General features: G+C 32.6%; 1 protein-coding gene across 6 annotated transcripts in view; it reads right to left on the bottom strand.

The window, feature by feature from the left end:
* Syx1A (Syntaxin 1A) overlaps positions 1–21558 on the bottom strand; it is a 51137-nt gene that overhangs the window by 14151 nt on the left and 15428 nt on the right. For all 6 annotated transcript variants that reach the window (XM_085205253.1, XM_085205258.1, XM_085205256.1 and 3 more), the window contains exons 2-3: positions 13547–13630; positions 6846–6945 (exon numbers count right to left, since the gene is read on the bottom strand). In XM_085205253.1, coding sequence (XP_085061379.1) covers positions 6846–6945; positions 13547–13630 — 184 coding nt within the window. The remainder of the gene's footprint in view (positions 1–6845; positions 6946–13546; positions 13631–21558) is intronic.

Genomic DNA, 21558 nt, shown 5'->3' with positions numbered 1-21558 from the left:
GGTGCTCGCTAAGACAGGAATTTGCAATATTCGACTTCTAAGGGGTTGTTTTTGGGGTCGAAAGTTTGTATGAAACTTCATTACTACAAATGCTAGAAGTCTCAAATTTTACATAGACGTCACTAGGACGTAGTCATGGAGACAGAAATGACTAATAACATAGTTCACGCGGGTGAAACCGCGAGCGGGCCGCTAGTTTATCTATATATACAAAATCGAAAGGTCACTCACTCACTCATCACGAAATCTCAGAATCTACCAGAGCTAGGAGTTTCAAATTTTGCACAGATGTTATTTATAGGACATAGGTGCTCGCTAAGACTTAGATAGAATTTGCAATATTCGACTCCTAAGGGGTTGTTTTCGGGGTTGATAGTTTGTATGAAACTTCGTGATTACAAGTGCTAGGAGTCACAAATTTTGCACAGGGGTACTTTTTAGAACATAGGTGCTACTTAACCCATATAGACTCGCCGTGCCCAAATGGGCAGACCTATAATAGTACCCTTGTATCGTATATAAATAGGATTTATATTTCAAAATTGATTTACAAAGTGCAGACTTTATTTACAACGTTACGAAGCGAACGACGTTAGCGAAGTGGAGACAAAAGATGAGGAAAGCAGACCCCCCCAATAGATGGGACTAATAATGCACTGGAGAGAGAGAGAAAGAGAAAGATAGATAAAGAGAGAGAGAGATAGAGAGAGAGAGAGAGAGAGAGAGAGAGAGAGAGAGAGAGAAAGAGATAGAGAGAGCGAGACACTCAAGCTTTACTTTAGTTTCTCTTTGTAATAAGCTGTCATATTGCCGTAAACCGTTATTATGTTTACATTGTAAGGTATAAAAATAGAGTTCACTATAAATAAAAAACTTCACTATAAAAACGACAAACATGTCTTTGATATATGAATAACATGAATAAATCATCTCTTAATTGATTTAATACATATTGTAGTAACTCATCTGCATATTCAATTACAAACGTACTTTGTAGGTTAATTAAATATTCCCAAACACATACATACATACATAGATATATAATGAGTCTACAGCATTAGAAGGGAAGTTAGACTATACATTCAGACAGATGCAACGTTGTGGCAGCCGGGCCATGATTAATTAATGTTCCCACGAAATTCTAAACTACATCATAGGGGGGGGGTTTGTCTAGTATCTATCGGATAATTTATCAATACGGAAATTGGTGATAGTAGAAATTCAAACAGTCTTCAAGCAAAGATTGCAGTTCACATCTCTAATTAGAAATGTACCAAAACCATATACAATGTCATTGGGTTTGCTATTATTTAAACAAAATCATAAAGATAACAAGTAAGTAAGATACGTAGCTATTTCTCCGTCGGGCACTCAACGTAGTGATACAATTACCAGTAGAGTATATACTTTAGCAGCAATAGTTGGACTGCGAAAAGCGAAGCATACTTGTTATATAAGTTTTACTTTAGATTCTAAGCCCGTTCCTAGCCAGCCTTTTATATTTTCTACTGGTACATTGCTATTAATAACATTCAACATGGCCTGAATTATTATTGACTTGTTTGTAACTATAATACAACTGGCAACTTTTTCACATTTTATATAATTCTAATAAATACTGAAAGGTGGTTTGTTAATTTAAGTTCGTTCTGATTGTCAGTTATTTTAGCTTTTTTAATTATAAGCCGATCAGAATTTTCAGTTGTTCCAATCAGAATTTGGCGGAAAGTGGAGAATGGAGTGTCTAAACACTACGTTCCCTGCGGGGAGCCTCTGTTCCCAGGAGCAGAGGCTCCTCCCCGTTGTGTGCAGTATACAGCGTGTTTTTTTGTCCATTTTAATGACAATTTGTGTTACATACAAAATAAAAAAAGTACAATAAAAAATAGCACCAATTACTATTAATAAACGCGCATATACACCACTTATGGAATTCAGTTTATGAATAAAAAGCAGCACGGATTTTTGCTTTAAATATAAAATCTTACAAAATCTATAATAGAATATACTTGTCGAGTTAACCCTCTTAGGGTTAGAGGCGTGAAGACTTTAACGTCGTATAAAACTTGCGCAATTAGGTCACCTATTAAAAACTTGCCTCTACACTCGTATATTTGTAGAACATTAGTAAGTGCTTTATTTGTAAGTGTAATTTGTATTTGTGTGACTTTAATGAGTTGTAATTAATTTTTTTTATAACTTTATAACATTAGAAAATAAAATATAAATTTTTAGCATAATTTGTGACCTAAAAATCTCTATATTAAAATATGTTAGTTAAAGAATGTTTTTGTAATATATGTAGTAGTTTAGGTATACTAACGCAAAATTTAATAAAAGTAATTACTTTAACAAATATTACTAGAAACAGGAGGAATATAAAAGTTTAAAGTGGTAACAAAGGTTTCAGAGAATCTTGCGGTGATACGGTTTCCAAGAGAACTTCAGCAATGATGTGTTAGATATATAAAATTCTGAACCTAAATTAATTAACTTGTTAAAATACAAGAATATAATAATTATATATATTTATATATATAATTTTATATGTAACACAAACAAAGAACACAATATCGTACCAATATCTACATACATATATTTTTTAAAATATAACAAAGAATTGCCTAGGGCGAACACTTTCGATCTTGTTCGTGAAAATCGACACAAAAAAGTCGAGGTTGCTGCAGGTGGCAGTTCTCCTCACCTCGCTAATCGATATCTCAACCTTGTATATGCTACGCCAATAATATATTACTGAATATACTTCCTATATATCCAAATCAAATGAAATCAGCTTCACGCACGCATTCACGTGTGTATCCCGCACACAGCTGGGTAGGGAACCAGAGGGAACCTAGTGTTAAGACACTCCGTTTCTCACTTTCCGCTGAATTTTTCCAGGCATTGCGAGCTGAGTAGCAAAACTCAACACCAGGCTTTTGCCTTGATACCAGGGCGAAGAAAATGAAAATATTAATAAGTAATCATTCATTATCTATAGTGGGCATCGAACTCACAACCGTCGCGTTCTATATTATGTATATTTCCTATATATACATTTAATATACTAAACGTGGACAGTGATATAAATTCATGCCATTAATAAGCTTATGTAATCCTGTTAGTGGCTTATACAACTTTTAGCATAGAAATATATAAACTGAGCCTTCATATTGAATGGCTGGAACGCTTACTTTAATACTAGAAATGAACTTGTTTGATATTAGAATAATTTATGTTAGGTCGTGAGCAAACTAAGAATACTCATAAATATATTACTTTTCTTTTATTTCTGGAATTATATAGATAAAAGTATATGCGTTTATATACTGTTTATAAATTAAATAAAACAGTTTCTAAGGTAGGCAGAGGGAATCTATTGTTAAGACACTCCGTTCCCCATTTTCTGAGTTCATTGAATTCTGAATTTCTCGACACCAGAACGAAGCGACTCGAGTGGGGATCGAACCCACAACCGTCACGGTATAAGCATACACTCGTGCCTTTGCGCTACGACTGGCCTACTATTTTTATAATAAATTTAATATTAGACAATTATTACTAACTTAGTTATCAAAGTATTTTTTTATTAAACTAAAGAAGTAAACATATAATAATTGGACAGATGTAAATAAGAACAACTTAGTCACACAAAAATAACAAATACTTACTAACAAACTGAACACGCTGTACATACTTTTTATCTGAAATTTAGGTCACACACATGATGCGAGCGAGCCCTCTCCGCGTAATTATGCCGCGCGAGTAAGCTACGGAATGAGATTTTAACATAATGTAAAATTTATATACAAAATTATAAAGAAAAGATATATATGTTCCGATTTTAGTCACTGTTTCTTAAATTATCAATTATGTTTTAAGATATATAATTTAAATATATTTTTCGACTTAAAAAGGGGCATCGGTTTTTTTAATTAATAATTTTTAAAAAGTAAAATTTGATTTCATGGAGAATTCAACAGTTTACTTTCGTTTTCTCTTTTAGTTATAATGTGAAAAATATTGGGGACTTTCGTTTTTTCAGTGGATAATTCCCTTCGGTTATTTTTCACAATACGCATGGGCGCACCGCAATAATCGACGCGGTGAAACGTGATTCGACCAAATTTCCATGCCATTTTGAAAAGCGGAACATTTTTACGTCCCCGTGCCGTCTTTGGGGACACCCCAAAACTCCAAATTTGGGGGCGATAAATCACCCATTTAATGATCCAACTATTCACTAAAATATAAACTATAAACCACATGTTCATAGCAGGTATCGGTGTTAGAAAGACAAGAAAATAAAGCTTTATTTTTAAATTCAAAGAGACAATAACTAGAAAAGATACTACAGATTTCAATCGCGTATAATATAAAGTTCCATGAAGTAGAAATAAATAGAGAACTAGTTGAGAGTTTCTTTTGTCATTTAAATTGCAATAATATTATTTCTCACATGGAAATTATTTTCTTCATTCATATATAACATCTTATAAATAATTTGAAGTATTTATTATAGATTTTAATATAATACAAGTATTTATATGAGTTTCAATCCAAATTATTGCAAATGCAAAATAATGATATCTAGGTTGAGTATATTTATTGAGCCGACAGCGTAGAGCACTATCGCGAACATTGAAATAATGTATGAACGTGACACAATTAAAGCCAGGTCAATTTGTTTAAAACTCGTTATACCAACAGTCATTTGATTAACCTGAAACATGTATTATGTTACATGAATGACTAATTCTAATCTTAGCAGAACCAATCGTTCGTCCAAAGCAAGAATCAATATATTTTTATTAATTTTGAGGATAAAAATATAAATAACTACTACATATACTTTTATTTATACGACATTTTTCATCGTGTTTATATGAGTAATTATATGCCACGCCGCGATGTCTCCATTATCTTTAATGATTCATACAAAATTAAAACAACTGTAATTAACAAAAAAGGAAAAATAAGTACAAAAGTTTCTAATTTTGTCAAGACTGCATCATTAAAATAATTTTATAGGCGCTTGGTTTATAAAAAAAGAGAATTTCATTAGACATCTACAGAAAACTGAGTAGTATCAACAATATACAAAACTAACGAGACAGTTGTTAGTTTGTGTACATTTGTTGTGCAAGCATGTACGGAAATCTACCGTGCAACTCAATCAGACTACATCAACAAAGCTGCGTATACTGTGAAATTTCAAGATATTAGAAGATACTAAGAGTTATACATTCAGACGAATTTAACTTAATAATAATATTTATTTTAATATTTTATTACACCATAATTGATGTTAATTAACTAAAACGAAAAACAAACATAAATTAACTTAAACAAAAAACAGAAAAAAGAAACAAATCAAAAATGGTGTAAAGGCGGCCTTATCACCCACAGGTGATCTCTACCAGGCAACCTTTAACTTAAAACTCATACATTTTATTTATTTCACTATGTAATAATAATCTTAAACACTACTAACATATATATAAATAACAACTAATTAAAGCAATAATGATAACCATAAAAAAAACATTAGAAATCAGTTTAAAAAAGAAAAGAAGAATCCATATCACATAACACAAAACAAAGCCAACTCGCAGTTAATTCAGAGAATCCGGATTCAGGTCATGAAACGGGGGGGATAAAGTATTTATTGGCAGCGGTGCCTACGGACGCTCGAGTCGGATGTGGGAATAACCTGATATCCCCCGAGACCCTGCATCTACTTTCCAACGTCTAATCAATTTAACTACAGGGTGATGCGAGATATTACGATATATCCATACCTATATTATAAATTCGAAAGTAACTCTGTCTGTCTGTTTGTCTTTTACGCAATCAGGGCCAAACCGCTAATTTAATTGTGATAAAATACTCATATAGAGATACTTGAGGGTCTCGGGATGAACATAGGATACTTTTTTTTGTCATATTTGTAATATTTTCGATATATACCAATACTTATTAATTTTACATGCAATTTAATTCACCATGTTAATATCGTCATATGTTACCATCGCTATGCGACCGTTGCTAAGCAACGATTTGCAACGTTTGTTGTTAGAAAACGTCACCCAAAATGAGCTTGCTTAACGCATCTCTCTATTGAAAACTAAAAATAATTGCATAAATATATTTAATAAATATTCGTATAGTTTAAGCGGGCGTAGCCGCGTTCGGGTCCACTAGTTCATATATAAATTTGAATCGAATAGAAACATCGAGTTGTAAAAATGGCGAATTTGTTTAATCTTATTTTATTATTTAACAACTATTTATTATTAGACGACATTGTGAGATGATAATAATTATATGAGTAATCCTACAATAGATATAATATGGTTAGATCAAATAGTAACCGATAAGAGGAACAAAACAACAAGTATATGTTTAAATAAATATAACGCTATGAATCACCTTGCCGTTTAAATAATATACACTGTTTTATTAAACAAAGAATTCCCATTAAGTATGGATTTCCCCATACATAATTTTGCTGAAACCAGACGAGATACACCCACATAATGTAAACAAACGTCGATCCCTCTATTGGAGGACTAGTAAATTCAGGCCTCTCATCCCACGCAACGTGCAACGTAATCCAATGACGCTCGCAGACAGCTTTGTACATTATTTTTAGAAACAATTTACTGTCATAGGCCACCCACCCATAACACCATAAAGTTCTCAATTACAGAATTTTAATAAAACGGCGTACTTAGAACTGCAATATTGCTTTTGAAAAGTTTATTTATAAACTTAAATCAGTTGGTATATAAATTCTTATACGTTATCAAATTTTAAATCTGTTAAATATTTAGTTTACTTACTTTCATCTGATTGCGGCGCTGATAAGATGGCACTGTGCTTCTTCTTTACTTCTTCGACGTTCGCCTGTATCTTGTCTATCATCTCTCGTATCTCTTCCACCTAAAAACATTTTATATACATAAATTTTTTACAATACTATATTAATAATAAGTACGAAATCTATCTTATTTTATTGTTTTTTCTTTATCCTATTTCATTCATTATTAACATTGTTTTAAATATTTATTTATATAACTTATAACACACAACCTATATTACATTAAAATTGAAAAAAATCTTATCGACAACAATTACTTTGGTGATACCGCCTCGTAACATTATTATAAAATTAATATCTACAATACATCTTCATTCTCATACCTAAATTATCCTATGAAAATATTTCTACAAAACCTCTTACTTTAATCAATTTCGAAAATAGCAAATGTATGGGAATTGACAAGACCAAGCAAACAATGGTTCAAGTAAATTGCCCACCCCATTTGCCTATTGTACTCGTACTCGTGACTGGAATTATTCGTTTCCAAACAGGAAGGAAATTACCTGAATTGTGGTTGAAAGCAACAACCGATAGGAGGGCTGCTTGGACTATCTAGACATTAATTCGGTTAAGGGAACCGTTGGCGACTTGCCAACCGCGAAGTAAAATACATCTCGCTTAAGTTTTCATGTGAATAAATTTTGAAATTATTTAAAAATTACGACATTCCAGTCGTAGACACCTACCCAGCTATAGCATTTAAGACCAAACACAGATTTTTTCTGATCTTTATATGAAGAAACTTACAAACACAATTAAGTAAAGTGTTTGAAATACTTTAAGTGTTTATAAATCAGATTTTCCCTATCAGCTTGATAAAAAATACTTTACATTATTCTAAGAAATCTAAACGTGACGTCTTTTCTATTGAATCAATTTTAATTGTTTACCGCCATTACAACCTAATCAATTCAATTAGATAAAAATAATAACACATGTACTGTACAATTGTTAATATATACTCGTATGTACATAAAAAAACCTTAACTAATATAATATATTGGCAAACTATTATTTACATTCTTAATAAATTCCTATACAAATTTTGATATAAATCTTTTCTTGGCGTCTATAATTTGCCTTTGACTTCTCAGAATACCTCTGCTTGTGTAATCGGACAAAATAGCTTGAAGTTCAGGGCCAGGACCCGGTCGATACGAGGAGTGAGGTTCGTGGGCCGCTGGTAACTCATGAGTCACAAATTAATGAGATTATGGAGATAAGTTATCGCCCGCCTGCGCCTCTTGATAACACAGACCAAACTATCATATAGATAGGTGCGTTATGTCTTTCATTGTATACTTTTTATTTTAATTTGTTTAATTAATTAGTTATGGTAAAGTTCCCTTTTATATATAAAAAATTTTTTTTAGCTTCACGCTGTATCCCGCACATGACGAGGCAGAGGGAACCTGGGAACCTAGTGTTAACCCACTCCATTTCGATTAGAATACTTCCGTTCGGAACTGCGGAACTTAATGCCGAGCTATGCCTCGTTACCCCGGTACCAGAGTGGGAATCAAACCCATAATCTATCGTAATTACAGTCGCACACGCTTGTGCCCCTATACCACAACCGGAATGATTATATTTTACATTTTTATTTCTAACATTTAATAAAATCCAAGACATCCAGAAAATCCAGAAAATCCAGAACATCAATTAAGTAAAATTGCAGAAGAGGAACCTAAATGGGTCACATATTATAAATGTCCTTCTAGCATAATAAATATTTTTTAACATGCAATAACGTGTGTAACGTCATGGCTGGGTTACGTAGCCGGGCGTCTGGACGGCGTCGCTCTACATATATTCGTTGGCTCGTTGGCGTCCCATTGTCGTGTCGTTGGTCGTCGTCGTGTCGAGCACTTTCAAAAGTTAATACAGCCTTAGTTACGACGTTATTGTTGAATCTTACATACATACATACATACATACATACATGCAATATGCAAATGTATGTTGCTCGAACATTTCACTGCAATAGGAGGGAGGCGTATTATGAAAATTACATGTCTAAGTTATTTATTTTCTGAATTATATATTAAGATGAAACTTTTTTAGCTTCACTCTCGTACCCCGCATATTGAAGGTTAGGCAAAGAGAACATAGTGTTAGGTTCCTACTTTATGCCGAACCCACCACCGTCGCGTTTATAATGACACGCTTGTGCCACTGCGCCATGACAGCCTCTATTAATTCTATGGGATAGTTTAGATAATCGACTTAACCTAAACTAACCTAAACTAAAACAAAAAAAAAAGAAGCATTGTGTTAAAAATATTTTACAATGATACCAAATACGATGCGTCAACAGACCCCCATACATTTATTGGGCGACCCTTGAACCAGCGTTGTGGATTTATTAAAGTAAACCAATAGTTCGTGACGCGAGAAAATTGGTTTCCTGATTTACGAGGAGGCATATTGTGTTACGTGGTCACGCAGGATGTTAGATTTTTAGTAATTTACTAGCACGGTTCTAGTTAAAATTTCTTATGCAATAATATCACGTTAATATTTAATTTGTTTAATTTAATTACAAAATATAATTATGTTTCTTTTTTTAGCGTCACGCTGTATCCCGCACATAGCAGGGTTCACCTTGTTCCCATTTTCCGCCGAATTCTAGAGGCATTGCGTATTGAGTGGCGCAACTGAACGCCGCGTTCAGCGTCGACATCAGAGCAAAGAAATGAAAATATTAAATATTTAATGTCCTCTAGTGAGAATCGAACCACCCTGTTGCGTACCTCTTTGTACTCGCTCGGGTCAACTACGTAGTTAGTACCTATATAAAAATTGTATAATAATCATTATCCTCATCTTCATACGAACGTCATAGTCACTACCAATTCACAAAATAAATAAAATTAGAGAAATGAAATAACGTTATTATAATAAAAAAAATGCATACAAAAACTACTCGCAACAAGTGAATAAAGGTTTTTTAACTGGACCATTCGGTGAAAATATTTTCCAGGGTAAATTTTATAACCACTCAGTGCGCTTCGATTTTCCTGTTTATTTATACCTATCACCTTAATTCAATTAATAGTGCTAAAAGGTTTATTATGCTCTGAGTAATAATATTTATCTATTACTTTACGAAATATCGTTCAACTATATTTTTTAAAACTACTTTATATAGAGGAGAACGGAGTGTCTTAACACTAGGTTCCATCTGCCTACCCTGTTGTGTGCGGGATATAGCGTGAAGCTGAATTCTAAATTTTATATAATATCCTACTGCAAATTAACTTATATGTAGAGATGACTATATTATCGCAACGCCTGACTAATTCAACATATTGACAACTGCTCCAAATACCGCACGATAAGAGATGTTGGTACAGCTATTTTTTTTTTATAAGCTTCACGCTATATATAACAAATAGCAGGGTAGACTTAGGGAACCCAGTTTTAAAGCACGCCGTTCCCATTAAGACATTTTCGTTCCCCACTTTCCGCCGAATTCTCGAGGCATTGCAAAGGTTTTCTTGAATTTAACACTTCCACTGCTCAGAGTAACAGTTTTCACTCGTTTTTTGACATTTCTGGGGCTTTCCATTTTGTTTGAAGCATAAACATAGCTCATAGGCATAGGTATATGATACTTTTCTGTGGACAATTATCCCATTATGCTAGAATAGGAGTCCCCTAACTTATTATTTAAAACGGCTCTACCTAATAGTGCTCTCAGTTTACTACACAGTTTTTAAGAAACACCTCGGTCAAAAAATATAGTTTAGGAATTCCCTTTTATAAAAAAAACCGTAGCTAGATAACCTGCTATAACGTAAGCTATGGCGTCATTCGAATAAATTAAAATTATAGAGGATCAATATATTTCAATTTAACAACATACAATGATTTACAACTATATTAGTTCAAGATTTAAAATTTTCTCCATTTTATGTATGTCAAAAAAACAAAAATATTTTAAGCCCCATATTGAAGCATGCGTAAAAAAGCTAATAGCTAATAGTTTTGGAGGCACGACCCCAAAAGTAAAGATGAACCCAGCGGAAATTAGGTTTTTCTTCTTTATATTTTGTACAAAAAAAATTGTATCTTGAACATAAACCTATCTCTTCATATCTTCACAAGATTACTTATCAAATTGCTTGTACTGCGTGTTAATTAACCTTCGTAACGTGTATGTAATAGTTTGCAAATACAAACAACGTTGTGCTAGACGTTTTCGTATGTTATCGTTACGTTGGGAAATGTAAGTACGGTTGTTATTCTATGTTGGGGATAGCTGTTTTCGTACTCGAGACTACTTCTCGTAAGGCTTTTCTTTGTAAGGTGTACTGGTAATTCGCCTTGTAACGTACAACCATCAGTACTTATAGTTTATTGGTGTTATTGAATTATGAAAAATCTGAAGAATTTTTTTACTATTTCCTAGTAAACTTCTAATTTCCAACATCCTTTTAATAATCCTAAAATGCGACTCACTGACTACTAAAAACACAAAATAACCAATCCAACACCACAATAGAGGTACAGGCGTTGCAACGTTTAAATTTGTCGTTGCAATCTGGAAAAGCGTAAAACGAATTGCGAAACAAACGCGAGCGTACAGTGAGCTCCGAACAATAGTTTGCATAGTTATTGTTCTGATAACGTATGAAACGTCGAAAACCCGGCCTGTGTTGCAGCTGATCTACTTTGCACGCCGTATATATGAATCAGCTTTAAGTACATATTACATCATAGATTCATAATATCCAATAATGCACTAAACAAAACTTGAAAAGACAACGATAAAGACATTTAAAGAACCAAGTATATAGTAATGTTTTTGTAGAGTTCCGCACCCATAGGGTAAAACGGGATCCTATTACTAAGACGTCGATGTTGGATTTTGTCTCATGGACCGTAACAGTTAGCAAGTCGAAAATTCACAGATGGTATATTAGTGTTGCCATAACCTAACAACTAATTCTAAAAAACAGAATATAATAAACATTTGAGGGGGCTCCCATACATATGGGGTATATGCATACTAATATAGTCTAGAAGTCTAGTAATATAGTCTAGTATAGTAATTTTGTAATAACATACTCGTACATATGTACATGTTGTAGATAAGTACCTACATATTTGTAAATTTTTTATCTGTCTTCTCAAAGTGTGTATTTCAAATGTGTTTGATATCTTAGTGAAAATTGAGTAACGCTGTCAAACTATTCTGTGTAACATTATAATATACTAGATGATTGAAGATTCGAATCAATATTAATGTATACGCGAATGTTGTTGCTAGCAAAGTTTGTATTTGCAAAGTCATTGAAAATAAATAGGTATTCAATATTACTTTATGGCATAAAATATTGCAAGAAAAAATATTTTATTCTAAAATTCAATATCTACTTTTAGTCATCTCATTAAGGTCAACAAATATCCGGAGCCGGTATCTAGGCGAGCCGTTTAATTTACTAAATCTTTTATGCTACCCGAGCACAGCTTTAGCGATTAAATTAGTCTTTGGAGACACTCGACTCCCGCCGTCAACCCCAAGAGCACCCAGAGAGAGGACAAAAGACGGTTTTAGAATAAAATAAAAAATAACTATAATAAAGTAGAAAAAAGTCGATCTCTTAAAATATTTCAGCAAGATTTTTATTAAATTCAACCCTATATAATCTGATATAAAAGTTTAGTGCTGTACTAAAATAAATTAATCCGAATTGTAATAAAGAGTGTAGCGCTTTAATCAACTTCAACGTTCAACTCTCAAATATTGTGTTAAAATACTATATGCAATTACGTAACAGTACATACTGTTACAAAACTGAAATTAAGAGAAATGTAAAAACGAATTATATATTGTAGACTATATTATTTATATTTCTTGTAAAAATGCAATGATTTTCATAAAAACTTGTCATTAAAAAACAAATAATTAAACTACGGTAGATGTTAGAAAAAATACTTATTTCTTTCTATATTAGCTCACTTTTTAATTACAAATCCTAAAGACGTATCTAAATAAAACCGTATTTCTCTTCAATATCTCCTATGTAAATCATGCAGTTCAATATTTCTCGGACACAATAGTAGATGTTATATTCAAATGTCTTTATTAAACTATGCAAATGTCTTTTCCGCAGTTTCAAGGGAGGAACGATTTAATAAACAAATGGAAATCTAATATTTCACTTCTTATCTCTTCCAGTAAAATCTCGTAAGCGATATCGAGAACTATAAATAGACTTTTCATAGAGTGCTAATTTTGGGTTTGGGTAATTAAAATTATGGCTAACGTTAAATTAACCATGTTGTAAGATATTAACGAAATGAAGACATAAAGATATTCATTATTTATTATTAATTATTATTAATTATTTTTTTATTAATTTTTGTAGAGACCGTCTTCTACTCTTAAACTGAACTTACAAACACATAAATTACTGCAATTACAATAACACGTAGTTCATCACTTGTCGCTCAGAAAACGTCACAGTACAAAGCAGTATCAGCAAATTTATATACATACATATAAGAAAATATTTGCCCGAAACAAATGGTTTTGACACCAGTATAGAAAGTAGAAACTCTCCGATAAATCTAATTGTCTCTAATGTAAAATACCATGTAGGAGAGAGCTAGAGTAAATATACCCTAATAAAATATGGGAAAGCAACTTACCTCACTGAAGAATTCGTCCATGAAGCCGCCCTCAACGGGGACGTTGACGTCGTCCGGCCCGACATCATCATCGTCGCTTTGCGCCTGCAATATAAATCACTATTAGTACCGAGTTGTTTCCGCTTAAACCAAAGGAAAGATTTAAAAATCAATTTCACGCTGTATCCCGCACACAGCAGGCTAGGCGGAGTGATCCTATTACATCCTAAGACACTCCGCTCCCTACTATCCGCCAAACTCTGGAGAGATTGCGTGTTGAGTGGCGGAGTTGAACACCGTGCTTCGCCTCGAGACCAGAGTGGAGAAATGGAAATATAAATTTAAATAAGTATTTAATTTTCTCGAGTGGGGATCGAACCCACAACCAGTCGCGTTTACGGTGGCACTTTGTCCCCCTTTCTCACGTTTCTTCGCTTTGGTGTCAAGTGAGAATTCAGTGGAAGTGGGTAACGGAGTGTCTTGACACAAGGTACCCTCTGCCTACCCTGCTGTGTGCCAAAAGACATCGTGAAGCTGATTTTTTATTTTTTTTAACTAATTTGGCTACATACTTAAAATATATAAAATTAAATATCCATTTATTACATTACTTTTGACTTAATTTGAATAACAAATTATGTGGCAACAAGGAAGGTTAGGGCAAGAGGCATTATCTTCTGGCCTTCTTGTTAAAGTAAATATCTTCAAAGGAAAATTATTCATAAATATTATATTAATAATTCGTATTCTTTGGGATTTGCTACCATCTGAAATATTTAACGTAAATTAAACAAAGTATGGGTGAATATACGCTATTTGATTTTTTTGTGTCCCAGAAGGAAATGTAATCTCTTCTATTTAATATTTATAATTTCGCTATTTGACACTTTTTTGAAATTGTTAATGATGGGGTCCAGAAGATTTTCTCATATTTTTGTATTTTATAAGTACCAGAGGAAAATGTGTTACCAGAGGAGTGACACTACTGAGCAAGGAGACTTATTTTACTTAAAACACGTAAAAATTATATTATTAGAATATTTTTTATTATATAAGATACATTCAGTCTTCGTAATTTCTTAATGCAACATTATTATATTAATATCAATAGTTTTTTAATGCTTAAGTTTTCAATATCCGTTTAAAATAACTATGATGAATTAATTAGATGCGTAGATGTATGCGCAACCATTTCATTTGGCACATCTTCCTCAGAATCAGTATATACTGCAGCAACATCCAATTTATTTTATTTTTGGGGGTATTTAATGTGGACAAAAATTGCTACAAAAGCAACTGAGGTTCTTCATGTACAACGTATTGCCCAAACAGTTTCCTCGTACTTGATGCACTTTTAATGTACCAGTGAAAAGTTTAATATTTTGTTTATTATCTTTCAGTACCTTTTTTTGAAAATCGATCTTTTTCGGTTATCATAAATATTTGAATGCCGGGACAGTTATATCTAATTCGGTAGCAAAGTCGTTAATGATAGCAATGTCAGTCCCTAAAGAAACAATTTTGTCAACGTTACGTTTACATGTTGCTCCGATACCATCTGGAGCTCCTATGCCATGACCGGCTTCATGGTAATTCCAGGTAAAATGAAAAATATTTGGATATATTTCAGTTAATTTACAAATTAAGTAAAAAAACATATCTTTGTTACGGTACTGAGTAACTGGACCATCGCTTAAAAAATGAATGTTTTCAACTGAAAAAGGAAGGAGTGCCATGACAGGTTTCAAATGAGTCCAGATCACAGGTACATTATGGCTTAAGTTTTCTGATATTGTGGCGAAACATTTTGTTTCTCCCTTGGTATATAAGACCACAGTGTGCAGACTTATTTGCGTTCTATGGCGGTGTTACTGAAAAGTTTCTAGTTGATTGTAGCTACACGCGAGTTCTCTGCTTTCTAGTCTTATCTCCATATTTTTCTAATTGCCCTTTGTTCCCTTTCAGTCATATCATGTATGTTCCTAATTTGTCCCTTTTCTTTTGGTATTGCTGCATGTGTAATTGGATCATTTTTAATTTTTTGATAGCGTAATCTTTCAGCTTGGCGCTTTTTTTCTAATCTCTCTTCTCTTGTTTGCTTTTTTTTAACATTCACCATGATGCCTGATTATGCTACAATATCTAGAAGAAATAAAATGAAGCCTTAACATATTAAATATTCATCGAAACAGAATCTCGAATTTAAATTTGGCACAGAAGTGACAAAATCGTATATAACTTACAAAAATAACATCACTCAATTTTCGCACCACAGTTTAACGTAACACATGATATTTACACACAATAAACCTTGTATTTAGCAAATAAACAATTTTGTAACAATAAAATACGAAAACATATGCTTACCAAAGGAAATACTTCAACGACTGGCACAAACACACTCTTTGAGATTATTTCGCAAAGTGATGCAATATTATTTAAGTTTTGCTCGAGACCGTTAGCTTGCTAATAACTTCACACTGTTCTACGCGCGTAGTTCAAACTCAAAACATACATCGGTGATTTTAAGTGAAATTTTTTTTTCTTTAGAGTTTTGCCAGGTGAAGTGACGTATTTGTAACATGACATGAAAATAATATATTTCTTTTTATATTAATAAATATTTTTACCGTGTATTTTGATGAAATATGTTTCGATGTTTATAAAAGTTAGTGATAGTTTAAAAATAAAACATATCTTTATGCATATTCAAAGTATATTGCCGTTAAAACATTATAATGCATTAATGGGAAGGCCAGATGAGTATACATTTTTAACTTTTTAAGCTAATAATGCTTTAAATTAAACTATTATCGTGAATAGACTATATGGGCCAGATAAAAGGCCATGTTATTTATTGTTTAAGCATAGAGAAATAATAAGGTCAACATAACATTTTTCTACAGACCATTGAAATTCAAATAGCGTATATTCACCCGTATCTACTAATAATTTACTTAACTGACAAATATTTTATATCTTTTTTTAACTTTGCAGAACACTTAAAGAAAAAAAAGGACAAGCAGAGTCGGGCTCGCCCGCCGAGTGTGCCGTACAAAAATTGGAGATCTCGACCGTCTCGAGTTTTTTCTGAAATTTAGGCCTAGCTTAGCTAGAGCCCTTTCAGTTGATACCTCACTTATTTGGACATTACACATTACGGATTCAACCATAAATGTATAATTTTCAGATTTTTTCCTGAACTAGTACTACCTGTAGATTCTAGCTACCAAATTTCATAATTCTAGGTTATTCGAAAGTACCCTATTTATTTTGATTACCTTTATAGTGTCGAAATATGAGGTTTTTGCTATTCAAGCCTATTATTTTCTAAGAGTTAACCACAAATGTATAGTTAGTTGTCTTTCTGTTATTTTAAGTTTAAGTTTAATTAAATTTTTAAGAAGTTTTCCAATACATTTAGTAAATAGCTTCAAATAATAGATCAAAATAAAAACTTTCATTACTATTATTCAAATAGATTTCTACAATGTAATCCATATTGCCTATCAATATAAAGCTTAGGCAATGACAATAGGCTATAGCATACAAATTAATCCAGGTCAAGGAGTCTTATGCCCTACTGCGATAATTTATTATGCCACTACTAAAAAACTGCAGGGGACTGTTTTGTGATGATAAATTTAGTTATTATCGAGATACTATATGAGAATTAAGTGCCTACATGTAAGCTATTGATTTTACATTAAACTAATAAAGTGCTTCTTTGTTGTGCTCTACGTAGGCTCAAAACTTAATTAAGCTGTTTAGAGTATAAATTGTTATATATATTTATCTTTTTCAGCTTTATGTTGTATCTCGCATATAGCAGAGTAGGCAGAAGGAACCTAGTGTTAAGACACTCCATTCCCCACTTTCCGCTGCATTAAATTGCATTTTAAATATTTTAATTTAAATTCAAATACATTAATATCTACATATAAAAAAATATAAAAATAACAAAATCTTTGACATATAAAGAAAGTTGAAATGTGAAAACATCTACAAATCTATTTTTATATCAACTGTACACGACCTTACGAAGGGACGGGCCCCGATATTCAATAGTCGACGCCAACAGTCGGCAACACGTGTTGCTCAGTAACTCGGTGACATGTGTCATATTGCGTATATATGTGAAAATTGCGGAAATCCTTTACGAAATGAAATAGAATAAAGTATTTTTATATTTTTTTAGCGCCACGCTGTACCCCGCACACAGCAGGATAGGCAGAGGGAACCTAGTGTTAAGACACTCCGCCCCCCATTTATTTTATGTTTTACCATAAGATTTTAACGAATAAATATAACTATAGGTACATCGTCATATCAATTAAATTCAAGATACACCTATAAGACACGTAAACGTATTTTACGTGTATTCTAATTGTAGTAGATGTATTATGTAATAATCTGAAATCTAAGTCTGGTTATATTTTATAATACAAATGGGAAGGTTCCTTTCCAATTATTTTTCCTTAAAAGCTCCAGTATATTCATTTGGTCGAACAAGTGCCCCTTTCGAGCCTCCCATTCAAAATCCATGAGTGGCTAAAATTTCATAAAACGGAAACACGATCGAGGGCAGAAACAAAAAATAGGGTAAAGAACGTGGCGAACAAAGACGATTTCTACATTATTTACTGAAATTAAGTTTCTTTAGATCTCTTACTTAGTACAAATATATAAGAATAGTACTAAAAAACGACAAGAATATAATTTATCCCTACTTTCAATCTCATCTCTATAAAGAATAATTAAAATTTTAATATGAAGAAAAATAAATTACATATTTCAAAAACAGACGTCAAATATTTTTTTTCTACTAAAATTAAATGTAACAATCATAAACACGAAACACGCTATGAAACAATGGAAGGAGCAAGTAATAGTTAATTAAGTCTATTACTTATTTTGCAGCCATTTTCGTGCCCGGGGCGTGGTACCAACACAATCGGGATTCTTGACACGTATTTCAATCGAAGAGCGGGTCGGTCAGCGTGCCAGCCCCGAACGCTTAACGCTTTCCTTACATTTTCTCTTTAAAATTATTTACTAGTAAAAAGGTTCATATTATTTTAAATATCTTTTTTGTATATATTTATTATTAGCTTCACGCTGTATCCCGCACATAGCAGGGTAGGCAGAAGGAAACTAGTGTTAAGACACTCCGTTCCCCGTTATTTACCGAATACTGGAAACATTGTGTGTTGAGTGGAGGAAAACTTCGCGCTTTACCTTGACACCTTTGAAGTGAAAAAAATATTAAATATAATATTTTCCCGAGTGGAAATCGAACCCACGACCCGTCGCTTTTACAGTCACACGCAAGACATTCGAGTCGGGGAGTGTTGCTTGGACAACGAACACGAATGGTACTGGTACCAACTAAAGAAATTAAATATTCCGTTTATAATTTACGTAGCCAGGTGGCTAAACTAACAAACGTTCGTGTTAAAGTGCTTTCGACGTTAAAATACACTTATATTTCTTTGTATATAGTCCTTACAAAACCCATATTGCTTCCGAATAATAAAAGCAGTAACCTGACTCCATAAATAAAATAAAAATGTAACAAGATTCAAGAAAAGCTCATACTATCTCAATGTTGCATCCATTCCCGATACAATGTTAGTATATTTTTACGATATCAATTTAAAAAGATAAGCGCTATTATCCACAAAACGACAAAAATATAACATAATCCAGCTTATAGACTCAGAGATTCTATAAATAAGTATGTGTAAAACACGTATTGCTTATACGTTTAAATGTTCTAATTCAAGCAGTTTATTACAATATTTTGAAAATTGACTCTTTAGTTACATTCAAAGTGAAATTTGATCGATTTTTTTGTAGACTTCATACTACAAGTCAGGAGCAACGGTTTGCCTAAAGGAAGTTGCCTCTTGAATCAAATTAAGTTGTTTCGGTATAAAAATAGTAAAGAAGCCATAATAGTCAGCTTCACGCTGTATCCCGCACACAGTAGAGTAGATAGAGGGAACCTGGTGTTAAAACACTTCCGCTCCCCACTTTCTGTTGAATTATGGAGGCATTGCGTGTTGAGTGGCAGAAATCAACGCCGCGCTTTACTTCGACACCGATATGGAAATGTAAACGTAAATAAATATTTCACTTCCTCGAGTGGGATCGAACCCACAACCGTCGCGTTACAGTCATACCCTTGTGCCGCTGCGCCACTACGGCCTCAAATTAATAAATAGCCAGTATGTCTAAGTAGCTATAATAGTTACAAAACAAAATCAAACGTGCTTTTTTATAAACGTTTAACGGAAATATCGTTAGTTATTCGTTATCTATGATAAATACATTTTATATTTGTATGATGACTTAATAAAATGAATAACATTGAATCGATACTGTTAACTACATTTGTTAGTGCCATTTTATTAAACAATTTGTATGACTTTATTAAAAGCTTGCAACATATAATTCTAAATTTGTCATTATTTTTCTACCACTAACATTGTAGTAAACTGTGAATATTCTGTTTTTGTCATACACGAGGGAAAATCATTATATATTCAAAGCACTGCATACATAATATGTAAGTAAAGCTTGCTTTACTGTTCAAGGATAAAAATATATGGAATTAATCTATTGAATGTATAGCAGGACAGCTGCCCCCGCTAATGTAATAATTAAATTATACCATTGACATTGAAAGAAGCAACTGTTGAGTTTCTTGCCTGCTCTTGCAGCAGAACTGCCTTCCGAATCGGTGGTAGCTTTTATGATATGTTCATTCGACGATTCAAAGCCTATTTGAATATACGAGTAGAATATTTTACTATACTTATTTCAATTTGATAATGTCATGGTCCATGTCAGATGAGTGGGACGTCCACGCGGATGTTAGATTATTATTTTTTATTTTTATTCAGAATATTCGTTTAATTACAATTTTAATAAAACGATGACTATTTCTAACATTATTTATTTAACCATATCCCGATTTGTATAAAGGCGATGTAAAGAAAGCTACTAGGTTGGTTTTGACAATTGACAACTTTGTAAATAAGGTATGTAATATTTTTATTAATATCTGTTAATCCATATTTAAAAGAAATCAAAGTAAACATCATTCATTTAAATTGTCCGGATTAAAATTAACTACAATTAAACAATTACGACAAAATGAACGAGCGAGCGACCAGATACGACCGTCGAGTCCTGTACACGCTGAAAGCCGGATTCAGTTTAAAAACCAAACATTTGCACCAATTAAGCGTGATGTACGACGCGACGATTCAACGTTACATCCGCTCGCACGTTTAATTAATCCTTTAATTTATTATGATGATTCGTCCTAACGAGGTATTGCTGGTAAATCTGCTAATACTATCCATTTATACGCAATTATTTGGTCTCGATCATATCATTATTTTATTATCTAATTAAACTTGTAATATTATTATGAAATTTGAAGGAAATTTACTATAATATATTTAAGATTTTGAAAAATTTCAAATAATTTAAACAATACTAAAGACTAAAAGTATCTTAACGTTGTCAGAGAAGGACTTTATGTTGAAATGCCATAACAGAACGAGCGATACGACCTTCACCTTGTAACAACCCTTTGCCTTTAGGATTTTTGGCAGAATATATTGCATATATAATTTAGCTCATTTAAAAAAGAAGTCACAAAAAAAATCGTAAATAATAGGTCGGGGCAAAAGTATTTTCGTATTTTGAATGTATTGTTGGTAATCAAACTACTTTTGAGTTTAATACCATTAAATGTGATATTCTGAAGATGCAATAAATAAAAAAAAACTAGATCCCGCCATTTTTCGGTACATTTTTAAATTTTATTACAAAAAAAGGTAAAAACGCGAGGTTTACGGACCTAATGCGGTATCAATAAGAGTAGCACAAATATGGTTCAAGCGTTTCAAATATGGAAATTTTAGTGTGGAAGATGAGGTTAAATATAATTAAATATTTTCCTTTGTATGAACAATAGGAAAACTCTTTTGACCCAACCTAAGAAGACGCAGTGTCCA

The sequence above is a fragment of the Heliconius melpomene genome, chromosome 20 (assembly GCF_056956725.1).
Source record: "Heliconius melpomene rosina isolate 202511_hmr_F chromosome 20, ASM5695672v1, whole genome shotgun sequence".
In the NCBI taxonomy this organism is placed as follows: Eukaryota; Metazoa; Arthropoda; class Insecta; order Lepidoptera; family Nymphalidae; genus Heliconius; species Heliconius melpomene.
This window is presented reverse-complemented; position numbering and strand designations above follow the sequence as displayed.